This window comes from Cinclus cinclus, chromosome 6 (genome assembly GCF_963662255.1).
Source record: "Cinclus cinclus chromosome 6, bCinCin1.1, whole genome shotgun sequence".
NCBI classification, from domain to species: domain Eukaryota; kingdom Metazoa; phylum Chordata; class Aves; order Passeriformes; family Cinclidae; genus Cinclus; species Cinclus cinclus.
Window position 1 is genome coordinate 8267696 of NC_085051.1, and position 16895 is coordinate 8284590.

General features: G+C 40.1%; 1 protein-coding gene across 2 annotated transcripts in view; it reads right to left on the reverse strand.

Moving 5' to 3' along the window:
* The window catches only part of SHANK2 (SH3 and multiple ankyrin repeat domains 2), a 241380-nt gene that overhangs the window by 27631 nt on the left and 196854 nt on the right, over window positions 1-16895 (reverse strand). For both annotated transcript variants that reach the window (XM_062494312.1, XM_062494313.1), the window contains 4 exons: window positions 7664-7799; window positions 5898-5978; window positions 5489-5497; window positions 2718-2738 (listed from right to left, as the gene is read on the reverse strand). In XM_062494312.1, coding sequence (XP_062350296.1) covers window positions 2718-2738; window positions 5489-5497; window positions 5898-5978; window positions 7664-7799 — 247 coding nt within the window. The remainder of the gene's footprint in view (window positions 1-2717; window positions 2739-5488; window positions 5498-5897; window positions 5979-7663; window positions 7800-16895) is intronic.

Sequence of the window (16895 nt, forward strand, 5' to 3'; positions counted from 1 at the left end):
ATGCCATTGGAAGGTGCCACCTTTGAAACAATGGACAACAGGAATGGGATGAAGTGGGAATGCTTATTGCAGACAGAGCCAATAATATTTCTTTTGAATGCCATCAACTGATATTTTTCTATTCAAATTCCAGCCAGACTTGATGCCAGGTAACAATATTCTGTGTTGATGATACCACAGTTATTCTGTATCTGTGAGGTGGTGATAGAATCTAAACCCTTCAAAGGAGAAAATCCTTTATTTGTAGTTGGTACTGCAGCCCACACCAAACCCCAAAGACCAGGACCAACACATATACTTTATCAGGATATGTTATATATCAATATTTTATATTGATTACCATATCCAATCTAAGAACAAACAAAGCACCACCCTAGCTCACAACTGATACCCATGAGACACTGCCAGCAGATTATTTATTAATGCAGAAGGATTATGTATCTTGCCATTCCCATTTCGCTGTGGAAATTTAACCCGCTCTATTCTTCATTTTGTCTCTTCTCTTAGAGGGTTTTATATTAGATATTTTAAAATTCAACACTGTCCACTTCAGCTTTCACTGAAAATCCCAAATTACTCACTAAATCAAACCCATTTCCTGGCAGCAAAGAAAGCTGAGGAGTAGGAAACTTTTAAATCCTGTATCTAGACATCTACAGACCTCAGCTTATAGATGTGTTCCTAAGGATCATATAATTTTAAAATTCTCCCTCCACATTGAGTTATTCATAAGTTAAAACAAAAACTGAAGGAAAAGCCATTTAAAACCAAGCTCTCCACCAGCTGCATAAACTTACTATGAACAGAGTTAAAGTTTTAAAATATTAATTTTGAAGCTTTAATGATACCTATTTTCCCATCATGATGATGAAAATTATGACCTCAAATTTTTCCCTTAATCTTTCATTTTCAGAGTATTTTCAAACATTCATTTCAACTTGCTGCACAAATATCCTGGTTATTCTTCATTATTAAGGGAATCACATTTTAAGTGCTGCCTCCAACAAGTTGATGCTAAAACTCTTGGTTTACACATTGCCATAACTTACTCATACAACAGTTCTTGGAAAACTACAAGGCACAAGAAAGAAGAAGACCACTCTCCTATCCCAGGTGTCCCAGAAAATCCAGAAAGTAGTTTGGAAACACGACCCCTCCACACATGCATTTCAAGGTTGGAAGCTACCTCTGAGTCAGGCAACTACTGCAAGCAGAAAGTCAGTGGCACAGATGAAGTTAAATTTTAGTGATTCATGCTTTGTAACTGCAGTAAAATGACAGAACTGCCCATGCCATACTGCTCCAAATCTAAGGATTTATCACCTTTTCAGACACAAATACCCTATCTTCTATCCTGAATATCAAAAAATACAGCCTATGTCCTGTCCTACCTTCCTTTCCCCTGCTCTCCCAATGAACCAGAACCCATCTCCAGAGATAACCAACAAGGTGACCAGTCAGACAGAACCACAGAAGCCATTATTTTTGCCTTAGTGCCTCCCTCATTTCTGACCCAGAAAATGGAATGTTTGGTTGACAGAAGACTGTACAACAACACCAAGATTTTTTTATATGCTGCCAAAACATTTTTGAGTAGCAATGGGGTTTATTCTGTCATATTCTCTTGAATGGAGAATGGCAAATATCCCTAGCTGGAACCTCTGGTAACCACCTGGAAGGAGGTCAGGAAAGAGCAGGAAAACAGAGTGGAAAATAACCCAATTCTGTCCTATTAAATGTCAAAAAGGAAAAGCTTCTTTGCTGAGAGAAGACACTGCCTACAGCCTAGATTTCCTTCCCATGACACTGAGCCTCATCCAAGAGCAGGACACAGCCTGTTTTTCACCAGCTACCACCCAGGGGCTCAGGGAAGCGGGAGACTCTTCCTTGGGCCAGACTCCATGAGAATGTGGAAATGAACAGCCCCTGCTCAGGAGAGCTCACAATCTAGGGAAGCAAAATGATGTACAGGAGCATGGAAAAAGTACAGCTCAACACAAACACAGTCTCTACACAAAAATACATTTATGAAAACTATTAAAATAGCACTGCTATTTCTACCTGCCCCCCTGCCTCACCATCAGTGCTGGGATGATTGCTCAGTGGGGATCTAGGGAAGGTGGGTCCTTGAGGGAGATTTCAAGGAGAAGGTGGGGAGTGGCCTCATGAATCAGTCCAGGAAGGGCACTCCATGCATACAGGACAGCGTGGAAGATGTTCTACTGACAGAGCAGCATTTCTGAGGGTGAGAAGCTCAGGTGTGGTGTGCAAGACCCCTGATTCCTGAGACAGACACAGTGTGGGCACGGGAGAACGTGCGGCCGTTCGGGAGACAAGCGGGATCACTAACGTGGGACTGCACTGGGGTGTCACTGGCCACTAACCCTCTGTGGCTGCCACTCAGCACAGGAACTGTGAGGAGATGAGATGGAAGGGGTTGAAGAGTCGGGTACAGAGAAGGAAAAAAAAAGGCAAGGTGAAGGAAAGGAGACAAAAGGAAGAAATGCGGGGGATATTTTCAAATGTGGTCTTCTGTTTGAGTTTCTTAGTGTGTTTGCAATTTATTAACTAAATAACTAAAAAACATATACAATAATTAATGTACATTTGACACCATAAAATAAACTGGACCATATGCCAACATTAACATTGTTATTATCCTTCACTATGGAAAGGTGAGAAACAGGTTAAACAAGAGACAAAATGCTTCCCCTTACCCTTCTTCTTCCGTACTGAAGCTTGGAAATAGAAAGGGAATGAACTGTGAATCAATTCTGAAGGTAATTTTTAAAATGCTAAATCCTTGTCTGTCATTTTGAGCTCAAACATTATCCTTATCTCTAAGATGACAGTATCTCCCTGCTCACCTCTACTAAACAGGTATCTCTCAAAGCACAGTAGATAAAATCTGCTTTTGCCAAGCTGTTCTTATCAGGGTTTATGATAACTACAAGGAATTTCCCCCTTGCAGATATTAGGAATACATGCAGATTTTTTTTTCTAAGTTCTTTTTTAAAAACAGTAATTGGGGCAACTTATTGATACCAGAGCTGTCAAACTATGACAACATCAGGCATTTCTAAATCTTTGCAGATTGAAATGGAAAGGAATCATTAGCACACTGCCATCTTTTGGATTCATTAATTTGAAAGAGAACAGCTCAGATGGCCTGCTCTGTATTACAAAGAACAGAATAGCTCAAAACATGTCAATAAAACTGCAAGTAGGGTTCAGAGCCAAGCAAAGGAAGTGACTGTAATGACTGAAAGATGGATAATTTTCTTTTTTTTAAAATTATGTTTAACTTAGCTAGAAGACATTGCAAAACTATGCACTCTAAGGGCAAACAAATGGGGAGTTTCTCTTTAGGTTTTCCTTCTATTACATAACAAGGGACATTCAATAAAATCAAAGGCATCACATTCAAAACCAATAAAAAGGAAATACATCTGTACACAGCACATAATTAGCTTGTGGGATTCTTTGTCACAAGACATTGTTGAGACCACAAGCTTCTCCAGTTCCGGAAAAAGGGTTACACATAGGTATTGATGAGAACATCCACAGTACTTATAGGTACTTCCTATTTGGTTTGCACACATATGGCATGAAAGAAATGCTCATTCATTGGAGGGTTTAATGGCTATAAAAATGTGGGTGTTCTCATAGCTCTCACAGATGTCCAATATATACACAAATACATAGAGGGATCTATAAATTATAGATAAATACACACATACAAGCTGTGTTATATGTCAGGAGACAACTTTTAACTGATGATAAGGAGAACATTTTCCCCGTGGAAGCTTGTTCAGTTGCTGTGCAATTTAAGAATTCTTGTCCCTTCTGATAACAGTCCTTTTCCAGGACAAATATGAAAATAGGTGAACCACAGATGTCATTTGGAATAGCAGTCACATTGTTTGCTAGGGTGGCAAATGTTCAGAGCGTCACAGAAGTGGCATTTATAGACTTTTTTAGGAAGAAAGCAAATTTCTGCCACCACTACAGCATTTCTAGGGGACAAACACATCTGGAACATGGTGCAGGACTATTCCTCAGAACACAAAACTCCTGCCACTGCCATGTCTGCTCCATTTAGTTAAAGGTATCAATGGGAAATCTGCTTAAAAATGGAAATATGTCCCGTGGCTGCTTGTTAAAGGAGTAGCAGTGGTTTCGGCCACTTGGTGAGGACAAACAGCAGAGCAAGGGCCACAACCTGAGCAGGGGGGGTGGGAAAACTGAAATATGATGGTCTCCACCAGGGACATTATCATTAACAAGCTATTCTCCCCTAGGAATGTGCTGTTTCTGCTTTAAGGCCAGTGTCTCCTGTGGAAGACCGGAAAGTCAGAGAAATAGAAGAATATCCTCATCTTGAAAGCAATTGGCAGAAGAGGATAACAAAGGGGCAAAAATGGTGCCTAAGTATTGCTGCCCTCTGGGAAAGGTGGTTGATAAACCAGCAAAGTTTTACAAGCTCTCAGCACTCCATGAAAGAAAAGCAAGTGTAAAACACCCAGACCCACAAGGTGTTCTCCAGAAATAATATTTTATGTTTTAATCCTTGAAGAAAACTGATGGAGCATTCACAAGCTGTTGATACCTTGAACTAAGCTCCTAAACTTCCTTGTACATAAAAACCAAATGTTCTGAGACCTGCTGGAGCAAAATAATCAGACTGGGGTGGGTTTTTTGGTCTTCATTTAGTTGTTAGACCATAGAGAAGACACTACCCACTTCAGCACCACTTTGCTGGGAGACTTCCCACTGGAGTTACGTGACTTGACTCACTAAAGGATGGATGGGGTCCACCTGTCCCAGAAAACACTAATTTACAGGGGAAAAAAAGGGGCCACAAGGCTATGATTTATTCCATTTGGCCTTCAGATGAGTCCATGTCAGGAAAAACCCAAGATTAAAAAATTAAGTATTTAAATCACTGTAGAATGACATGGGAAAAAATGGTTTTATCGTGTGGATTATTATCATCTATTGCTCTGCAGTGAGGGATGTGGTTTGGTTTTATACCCGTTTCTCACTTCCTAAGCACACTGTTTTACTGTTATAGCCACACAGAAATATGCACTGGGCTTTTCTCTTTATATATATGATTTATTCTTATTTTCTTGAGTCTAGCTGCAGAAATTCTATCTTTTAATAACCTAACAGATTAAAACCAGGTAGAGAAGAACAATTACCTTCCTCATTTCTAGAAAATGAATAAAAATTCCTGAAGAATTATGCGTATCTAGAATGTGGATGATCAAGCAAAGGAATCTACAACCATATTTCTCAAAATTAGCAAATAAAAGACTGAATGCTCAATATTTTTTATTACCAATAGTGAGAGGAATTACGTTTATATCATGCACAGAAGTCAAAGTGATATCATAATATGCACTTCTTCATATCAAATGAAACAAGTTGAAGTTGAAGCTGCTTTAACACTGTCAGCTTTTAACAACAGCTTCTGGCAGCTTACCTTTATCCACTAATGAGAGGCCACAGAAATTTAAAATAAAACAATATTAGATGAACGGAAAATTTAGAAAGCAAAGCTAACAAAACATGATACAGCATTCTTTTCTCTTTTTTTTCTTTCTTTTTTTCTTTTCTTTTTTTTTTTTTTTTGGTAGATGTGCCAAACTTTGATGATGCATAAAATGTATCAACATTCCCTTGCGTAGCAGTAAAGGCACAAATCTCCACAAAAATAATTCATGCGAGTCATGCACATTTTGAACTCTCCAAAGATGCAGCATTCTTAAAACCTCCTCTGCTCTAGACACTGTACAAAGTGCAGCTCCCTTCATCAATTTCACATAGAGACATATAGATAGATATTTACATCTCCACCAAGCCAGCATGCTTGCCAAAAAACGCTTTCTTACCAAGCTCTTCAAGCTCTGAGGTCATGGACTTAGACCGCAGGGTCAGTGCAGTGGTTGGAGCTCGCTTAGGAGGTGGTGGGGCTGTGCATGGGACAGAAAAACACACAGGTGTCAGCCAAATCACACCCTCTGGAAGCCCTATGCTCACAGCCACAATTCCATATCCATTTAAAAGAATCAGCTCCATGAAATAAGGAGAGAATAAATACCTACATGCGGAGGAAAAAAGCCCTGAGATGCTTTTCATGGACTGAATTTCTCCACTGTTTCTGGCTCTAGCGTAGGTTGGTTGACACATCCGCAAGCTTTTATGTAACAGGATACATAGAAACGTTTAAAGCTAAATAACTGTGCACTTGTGTTTCCCAGCAGGGAAAGGGCTTTCTAGAGAAAGGACCTTGCAGCAGTGGTGCCCCTTCTGAGAACTATGCTGGGTTAATGGGCACCATTAACTGGTGGGCACCAGTTAACCATTAACTCCTGGGCACCAGGCAATCTCTGGCAGATTAATTTGATCTTTGGAGAAACTGTTCAACCTGAGAAATGCAGGAAAGAACATTCAAAATGTATCTGAATTGTTATGGTGACTATAAGGGAAACAGGTGATCCTCAGAAGATATAAGTTCTTAAAATATCAAGGCAATTTAAACTAGCACAGAAACTACAACCTGCGCTTTAGTATCCTGACAACAAATATTTCTGGGGATCAGAAAAGATCATCTCATTCCAAGCCCCCTGCCACAGGCAAGGACACCTTCCACTATTCCAGGTTGCTCCAAGCCCCGTCCATCCTGGCCCTGGACACTTCCAGGGATGGGACAGACACATCTTCTCTGTACTACCTGTGACAGGGCCTCAGAATCCTCACAGGGATGACTTTCCCCCTAATATTTAGTCTAAACCTGTTGCCTTTCAGTTTAAAGCATTGCCCCTTGTCCTGCCACTACAATTAAGGTCAATATGATACATACCAAAATGCAAAAAAGTTTGTTTAAAATGTGTGAACAGTAATTCCATCAAGCCAATAATAACGCAGGACCATGCTGGGACACGATTTAGTTTAATACAGCCTTTCCCCTCCATCCCAGGCTGGTCTCACTCTTTTCACTCTCTTTAAAAAAAAAAAAAAATTATAATTTTTAATAAGCAGTGGAGGTGAAAACACTTCCAGCATAGACAGAAAGTTTTAGTTTCATGGAGCAGGAGGGAGTCCTGGAGTGCCAGTCAGGTGTGTGAATGAGAACTCATGGGCTGTGGGAGGAATAGGAACTATAGGAGCATTGCTGGGAAACCAAACTCAGGAGCATCTAAGGTGAAGAAAACAGTGTAAATTCCTAAATTCCTTTTTTTTCTGGGGGGTGAAGTTTTCGTGGTGGCATTTTTGAATGAGTGGGTGAGAAACACACTGCTGAACTACCCCATCTCAAGTACATTTGAAATTAATAAAAGATCATCTGTTCTTAGTGTTTTTCCTCTCGTACTACTGCAAGAAATCTTACTACAAGATCCTCAAACATACACAGCTGAAAAGCCCCCAAAAATGAACTTTAACACCAAGCACGATAAGAGAATATTGCTCTTTTGGCCACATGTTAATGTCTAACCCAACAGAATGAAATCACTCAAAATTAACAAGAACAGGGCGTTTCACATTTTAGAAGCAAAGTCTAATAAATCAGAATTTAGAAAACAGCTATTTCATGCTCATACTTGGTTTTCTGTGAAGGAAGGGCAGAAGATTCCATTAGGAAGAGGGAAAAATGTACCTTTCTTCCTTGCTGTGTCATCTGGGTCAAGATTCCTGGTTACTGTGACAACCTTCAGCACGAGGTGATTGCCCCCCTGTCGAATCATGTTCACCACCTGCCTGTGGCCAACTTTCACTACATTCTCATTATTAACCTGCACAGAAAGGAAGGAGTCTTTTAGACCAAAATGCACAAAATTTTGGTTCTATCATTTTTATAAACAGAATGTGGAAGGGACAAGCGGAAACAGAATTTCTAGTTACTGCCTTTTAATGAAAATATGTATTTGAGGAACAGTGCATAGCTGACATGTTGACCAGAAAACAAAGCTATTCCTTTGGGACATGCACGTCTAAACAAATTCAACCAAATCCCGCCCTTTGCATATTTCATTTACAACAACTAGAGTTTTCCTTCTGCAAGTTTCTGGAAGGATCTGCTATACTGGAAGCAAAGGCAACAGGCTATAGCAGGCCCAAAGAGTGTCCGTGGAAAAAGAAGGGTTAAATACATGAAGCCCCGAGAAGCTACTGTGGTCATCCCAATTAAAATTCAAACTGCACTGCAACACTCAGCTAAAGGGAAAATAAATAAATAAATAAATACACACACACATATACATATATATATGTACTCTCTCAGCTCTCTCAGTAATTCCTAGTGCTAAATCGTCCTTTTTGCTGGATATGTCTTTCCATAATATCAATTAATAGACATAGAGGAAAGCAGAGGTATAAAAAGTGCAAATAAGCACAGCTAAAAGTAATTTATTTATTCATTCAATCTGTAAGGAGTCATTGAAAGTTATTTGAAATTTGAATGATGACAACATGTAAGACTGAAGTGCTGCCTGTGCTATTTGAACATAAAAGATATTGAGGAATGGAGGAAGAGCTGCTGCCAGGATACATGCTGGGAAGTTGATCTCTCTCCAAAATTCCACTGACTCAGTAATATTTCACTGAGATCACTCAATGCTTTCCAAAATGAACAGTCATTTTCAAAGTAAGTGTTTTTAGCCTCCTCTATTTATTCTGACAAGCTGGGCATCTCACACTCTAAAGGATTTACAGTTTAGAGCAGAATCTCTCATTAAATATTATTGCTGTTTAGCAGAACAAACAGCACAAGCCGCCCCACTCCAATTTAAAATCATTTTTCCATCCATTGTCTGAAAGGAAAACCTTCCCTTTTTTCAGGCTTCAGCTGAGCCAAAATGCATTTTAATGAACCAAAGCATTGGTAAACCATCTTTTCAGTACAGTGCTGCAGTTGGAGCCTACGGGACGAGTTGTGTGCTCTGTGCCTGAGCTCGAGGTGCTTTTGGAGATGCTTTTTTGGTTCCATGTACTGTGACGCAGGTGGAACACATGCTGAACATCCAGACCTGTTGAGCAGGCAAAGATGAAGTTCTCTCATTCTGTAGGTGGAGGGTATAAAAGAATATTGATTTAAATAGGACTCTTGCTGGTTTACTTTTACACCTCCTTAGCATCTGGTACTTAATTCCAAGAGATATTTATTTAGCTGGACCAACAGCATCTAAATTTAATCTGACTAAAATACTGAAGCAAACAGCATTATCCATTTACTTCTGAATTCCTTCCAGTATTAAAGCATCAACCAGGTAATTTTTTTCCACAGGAACAAAAAAAAAAAAAAAATCATGTAATTAAGAATTATTAATGTATCCACTCTATTTTTACTGGAATTAAATTTCAAGCCGGTAAGGATTACAGTGTAATCCCTAATGATGTCAAAAATTAGAGCCCTCCAAATAAATCAAAAGTCAATATTAATCAAACACATGTACACTTCACTAGTGTAAAGTGATAAATGTGTAATGTGATAAACAGCTTATGCAGCATCCCATCTGTTCCCATCGTTCTGTGCAATGATATTTAACATTTAGAGCAGGAGCAAATATATACAACACATTTTTTTAAAGCTGCCTCAGAAACACAACCTGTAAATGTTTATAGCAGCTTTGTTGAAAAGGCACAGTTACAAAAGCTGGGACTGAAAAGATTTATCCAAAAATAAATAAAATAAAAATATTGATAGGAGAGCTGGAGGTTATTTAACTCGGAGTCTGATGGAAATATTGGAGAACAAAAGAATCATGAAACCAGCAGAGCAGAACCTCATCTTCACAGTCTTTAGCACCTCAGGGAGTAAAACTGGGCATGATTACAAAGCAATAACTTGGGAATTGTCAATAGTCTGTAAGGATTTCAGTGACATTGTTTCTTTTACCCTTCTTCAATATTTCATCCAGAGGCCAAATGACTGCGGGAAGGGTCATTAAGCAGTGAGACACCAGCGTTCAAGCAGGTTTGTCTGACAGTTTTAGTTTGATATTATTCAGCAAAACTTTTCCAGGTGTAAATAATTTGAGGCAAATCTCTCTCAACTTCCACTTCAAGCTCTGTCAGGGGGGAGTTTGTAAACCAGTAAAGCAGACATCTATTCCAACTTAATAGGAATTCATTTCATAATAACCTGTGCTCTTGGTATTAAATGTAATCCCACTCCTTAAAACACTCAAAAACTACTTTTTCTTTTAGTAGCTAAGTGTTTGGAAGGAAGTTCTGGAAACAAAGGGTAAAGTTGTTTTGCAGGCACAAATTTGTGTCTTTCCCTCTTCCTCAAGCCAATCTTTCCACATATTTTCTGGGATCCTTCACTGTAAAACCTGAGGTTCTTACTTTTCTTTACTATCCCACAAAACCTTCCTGCACCAAGCTTTTTCTGCCATGTCCTTCATAAATAAGTGAAAATAGACAGTAGAAACAGACAGTGAGGAGGCTGTGTCTATGCTACATCAATGAAATCTGGTCATCCAATAATCCAAAAGCAAGGAAAACTGTGCCTTGGGACAGCCCACAGTTTCAACAACTCATCTCTATCCACTCTGGACTCTTGGGAAAAGACTCAGAATTCTGTAAGTTTGAAAATCATCCTTTAGTATCATCTGGTTACTGGGCAGTGGGATGGAAATTACTTTGAGAGAATTAATTTATGAAGTAATATGATCTCATAGACTGAATGTCTTTAAAGATAGTCTAAACAGGCTGGATAAAAGCTTTTTTTTTCTCAAATGTACAGTTATGTAATGGGTTGAAAAATAATATAATATATTATAATACAGTTCAATATAATATAACACAATAGTAGAATAACCTGCACACTGTTAGCTGGCAGATGCATGAGCTGGAACACATTCACCAGAGCAGCCTTCCCGTAGGAAGGTGCAAAAGGGAAAAAAAAAAAAAACAACAAAGAACCACTACCAGATAAAGTGACCTTTGCAGACTTTGTTCTATTAATTAAAAAAAAAAATATTGATTTCTTCAATACATCATCCTAATCCTTCCATTGCCAAAACATTCCCTCAGTGGAAAAGGCAGTCAACCATTTTGAACAGTGATTAAGCAGACAGAACTCCACCATCGTGCTTGGAATGCCCATTGGTGGAATGGCTGAGGTTGGGAATGCACATCCTCCCAGAAGCAGCTTCTCAGAAGCTCATCCTTATCCACTGAACTACTTGAAACAAACCCATTACACACACTTATAACCCCTGCCTACACATTTTTTTAAAATTCACCCTTTTTGATAAATACTTCACACACACAAACCCAATCACAATTTGAACCAGCAAAAAGAAATAGCCCACAAGTAATTCTGCAGGCTCAAACGATGCTTCTGCATTTCAAGTAACCACAGACTTGTGCACGTGGCACTGCCTGTCAGCAGCCAGTAAGAGTTTCCCATCTGGAGACTAAACTGTGAGAGGAAGAAAGACACAGTGACCCAGACACTTCTGGGGAAGTTATTTACACTCTCAGTAAATTCCAGTGCCAACCCAGGAGTCACCCACTGAAAACCAGCAACAGGCTGTGGTGTCTGTGGCCATACTGGGATGGGCTGGAGCAGCATTTAGCACAAACCAGCACAAATGTCCCAGATTTGTACCTGACAAGCACATTTAGTACCAAAAAATCCTATTATTTTAGCCTCTAAATTAATTCTAAAAGCTGGATTTAACAGGCTCATGGACAGCACAAGGGTACAAAGTGAATCCAGAAAGGCTTCTGAGAAAGTAAATTTGAACAAATTCTCTTGCTAGCATATTTCAACCTGAGCACCCCAGGAAAAGCCTAAGTGCAGAAATGAGCACAGATCCAAATGAGGAGGCAAGTTAAAAAGGGCCAACACCAAAAGTTGCTTTGGTATAATGAAATTTGATGTGCTTACAAAATGCATTTCACCACAAATGATATCAAGAGTCACTGTCTCAAAAAGCTAGCACATGATTTTAACCTGTATCTTAGATTAAAATAGAAAGTAATAATAATGTAATATATAAATTTATATTAATTAGTTATATATTATTCGTAAATTTATGAGTGCCATAATGGAAATTAATTTATGAATTTGTCTCTGCAGACCCAATTATTCCCATCACACCACAGAAGCTTAAACAGACAGAAGCAATTGGCTTCAGTCCACTGGGCTCCAAATATTCATTTATTTCAACAGTTTCTGAAACAGACCTTGAACAGTCTCTGGAAAATTCCCGAAGACTTTCTAATACAAATGGGAAGTCAGTTTACATTCTGATATTCCACACAAACATCACTGGTTCCCACTGGTGTTTGACCATATCCTGTTTAATCTACTTTGGTGTAAAACATGCTTCGGAGGCTTCATGCACTCTGTTGATCTAAAAGGTGCTATTAAAAAGGAAAAGAAGAAAAGAACTTCACAGAAGCAGGGATACAAGGATGTGGAAATTCCAGCTGACATCTTGCATTAATGATGTTTTTGCAGTAATTCACTTGCCCACAGGTTTGCCTGCCTGGTGGCCTTACTGCATGGGATGATGTAAAGATGAAGGCAGTGAGCATGGAATTGGACTAGGTGATCAAAGGAGTCAACTTCTCACCTGAATTCTGCCATTTATGGGGTTTCTCCAGAAGAAGAAATATTATAAGGAAGTATTTGACAGCCTTTCAGAAAAAAAGTACACATGAATTAAGGGAAAACCATCAAAATCATTCATCGCCTTGCTACAGTATAAATTTCTTGGCATAAACTCAAATAATTGGGGCACACAAACAAAATGTAAGACGCCTAAAGGAAAACACCCTGTGGAGAGACAATTCCAGTGGTGAGGATTCCTTCCTGTCACCACATTTCCCCTTGTTTGCACATGGGGAATGTTGTGCCTTTTCCGCTGCAGCCCCCGTGGCAAAGGGAGATGTTACTGCCTGCTGCTTGCTCTGGGCAAGGGCAGCAGGACAGGCTGGAGCCTGGTGAGACCTGGAATCTCCAGGGCTGCCCCAGACAGCAAAGACTTTTCCCTGGGCTGATTCAGCAGTGGCAAAACTGCTGTCCTGTGGATGTGGTCTCTGCTGGAGACAGCAGAGCTGTCGAGGAAGGGCTCAGCCAGCAGCACTTCATCCCCCCAGGTCACAGCAGAGCTTCAGCTGTGCTCAGGAACATCTATTTCTGAGAGAGGCACTGCAAGGAAGAGGCATCTCAGATCACAAACTCCAGACTCCTTGGTTGTCCTGGCAACTGCATCACAAAATTTGTTTCTTACATTTAGCCAAGCTCCATCTTGGAACTTCTCAGATTTCTTGTCCCTGCTATTCCTGTTAGGCCCCGAACCTCTGAGAAGAACTGGTATTTTTTCTAATCTCTGTCCTAGGTGTAACCAGTTTATATTTTTTTTTCCTGTGTCAGACTACCAAAAGCCTAAATAGCCTTTATTTTCTCCTTACTTTCCCAGCATTCTGTAAACATATCATGTGGGAGTAATATCCTGCCTTGTTTAAACACATGTTTTAAGAATACAACAAAGTTGAAAACCTGAATGGAGCATAACAAATGTCAGTCCTTCAAAGGCCTTTTAATTTTTTTTTAAACGTGTCTAACTGTAATCAAATCAGCCTATGAAGGTGGTCATACATTCATCTGTGCTCCACCCAGCTAAGACTGGCCCCATACCTGTGCCTGACCTCCCTCAAGGGAAATGCACCACCTGCTCTCTTCTAGTAAGTATAAACTCACTGGACTAGTTTGGGATCAAGGATGATGCCCCAAAAAAGCAGCAGGGTTAAAGCAGCTGCTTTTCATCTCTTACTCATGGCATGATTTAAAAGGCAGAACTATGTTAAATCAGCACTCTCATCTAAACTTTTGCATTCTGCAATATTATATCTAACCTGAAAGCTGTTGCAAGTAAGTGGCTCCCATCCTCATGAGACTACACAGAACATTTAAGCATCACTCAGTTCCTTGGACCTGTCCTATTAAAAATAATGGCCTCCATTAATTAGTACCTGTTCCTATTTTGAATCCTTTGGTTTAAGTCACATTTCATTGGAGAGGTTCAATTAACTTTATTGCAGTTGATTGAACTGCAGTGTTCTGCAATCAATTAAGTGGCACTTAAGATGAGTTTGTCTGATGCCTTCCAGGTGCAAGAGGAGGCAGCTTCTCATGTTTTAACTTCTCTCAGGAAAAAAATCCAATGAACTGTGCATATCTGTTTTGCCTCTTTTTTTCCTTAAAATAAACTCACTAAAGATAAGCCAGTAAGTAATTTTTTTCCACATTCCAATGCTCAAAAAAATATGCATTAGTTTAAAATTCAGTGCAATTAAAATGAAGTTTGAAGCGCAACAGAGTACCTTTACATTATTCATCTTATGAACATGCTTCTTGTACTGAATTTGTTCTCATAGCCTATAAGTTATGGTACAGAGACAGCACCAAAAATAGGATAACAAAAATAGCAAACTAGAGGTCACCCATACAGTAAAGAAACATCTCTAGCATATCTGCCCTTCACAGATTAAAGCACGCATGAAAATCTTAAACTGCTTCACCACTGCAACCAGAGCTGCTTCCACCTCATTCCCCTGGCATATCCACAGCCATCCTCCTCCTCTGGGGGTTGCTCCGAGGTGGGAGCAAACTGAGGAAAGGAAAGAAAGGAAATGCAACCCAAGCTGCTCATTCAAGCGGTGGGAAAACAAATCCCATCCCTCCAAGCACCTCTGCTGGCCAGTCACCCACATCCCAGTTTGCCATTCCCCCAGCGAAGCTGCACGAAGCCAGAGGGAAAGAAATAACGGGAACTTAAAAAGGCAATTTTTCTTTGGATCACAGACTGTCACTGTGAGCTGAGTGCTGGGCCAGCTCTGGGCAGCACAGTCGGTGGAGCTGCTCTGTCCTGATGAGTTTTGGAGGAGCCTCCTTTCGGCAGCCCCGTGCCTGCCTCAGCTCCCCTGGGACAGCTCCAGGGCAGCACAAAGAGCAGGGTCCCCTTTGGGCAGAGAGCATTTCCAAGGCAGGTCCATCCCTGGAGGCAGCTCCAGCCTCCTCCTGCGCTGCTGTGTGGGGCAGGAATGGGGAGCAGAGGGAGCTGTTCCCATTCCTGGCGTGCCCTTGGAACAGCACCCACCTGCACACCCTGCCCCCCAGGGGGATGAAGGGCTTCAGACCCCAGTTAAACAATTCCCACCCAGGGCTGGAGGAAAACAGGAGGCTGTGTTCCACCCTAAAAATATCGTATTTTTTTCAAATGGGGAGTTGCAGTGTTATTATGCAAGCACTGGGAGGACAATGGATCTTTATTTAAATTCTGAATGAACCACTTGATAAGTATTTACAGGAGGTAGAAGCTCGCAGGCTGAGCCCTTCTATTTTTAAAGCTGTGCATACCTACACTAAAGGCCATTAGGCAGAGAATTCTAAAATATGGATCAAAATATAGATCTCTTTATGAGCATTAATAATACAGCCCAATATTAATTTACGTTAGGTAAGCAGCCATTAGTCAGGCAACACAATTTAAAATTAAACCCTGTACATGGGATATAAACTGCCTGGTTCTGCACATTTCAATGATCTTCTTTTAAAACCTTCCCAGAGAGTACACAGATATATTGACAGAAAGTGTTGTCATCATGTGTTGATAATCTATATTTCCTCCTCCCACATACAGTCACTTTCCAGAAAATGCATCTGCTCTAAGAACAATATTAAAAAAAAATTTTAAAAAAGTATTGCTCATGCATCCCTCTTTATGCAGGAAAGCCTAATCTTAGAGCACATGGAGAGAATTCTTTCTCAAAGCCATGTTAGTTTTAACGAGGCTGCCTTAAACTTGGAATCCCTTGGAAGTTTAATTTGGAGGCCATGGGAATGAGGACTGAAGTCTGGGCCTGAGGAGTGTCTAAGCACATACAGAATAATCAAACTCACACAAAAAAATGTTTTCTGTGCTAGATCAGAATGAAGAAATCAGTCAGCTGGTGATGTGTGAGTGTCCTATTTTAATTTAGAAAATTACTGATTGCACTAACCATACTGCAGCTTTTGTGCGTGTTTTATGCCAGACTTCCCAAATTGAAGCTAAACCTCAAAAAGAGGTATCAGTGATGGAGTCATTGCACAGTATAGTTACAAACATGGAAATGTTTAGTTTAAAACAACCTCAAAAGAATATCTAAATCTATAAGCACAATTGTGATGTAAAACAGACGCGAGCCACAAACACGTTATACAACATTAACTCAACAAAAGCAACCAAAGACAACTTTTGCAGCTCTTTTTAAAGAAAACAAACTTGTTTATAAGAGCAACTTCATTAATCCATAATGAGGCTTTTTGTTACCACTTCAAAGAAGCAACGTTCTAATTTACTACTCTCCACACAGAATAACCACTTTTTATCTTCTCAAGCAAGAGTATAAGTGCAAAAAGCTCCTCTGTTAAGAAGAAATCATTTATTTTGGAGAGTGAACAAGTATCAGAGGAGGATAGCGGATTCCTCAGAGCACTTTGTCATAGCACATAAGAATCACCAACAAACCTTTCATTAGGTTTGATTTTATCTGTAAATAGTTTGGAAATAAAAATCTATTTTGGGATGATGTGGTGACTCACAGAGCACGAGGCAATTTCCTGGCCTTTAAAGAGGCTCCACCTTGGCTACAGAGAGCACCAGTCCTGAAGGAACACCCTGCCAGCAAAAGGCAGAACCAGTGGAACGAGGCTTTGCCTTCTGCACTGCTCCCAGTCCCAGGGTGCCCGCAGCAGCCAGAGGTGCTGCAGCCTCTCCTTGGGGGACATTTGCTCCACAGTCCAATTCTATATCCAAAGAAAGCTTTGGAAACACCTTTGGAGACACTTCTTGCCTTCCAGTTGCCAGAAGGAAGGCAAACCTGCA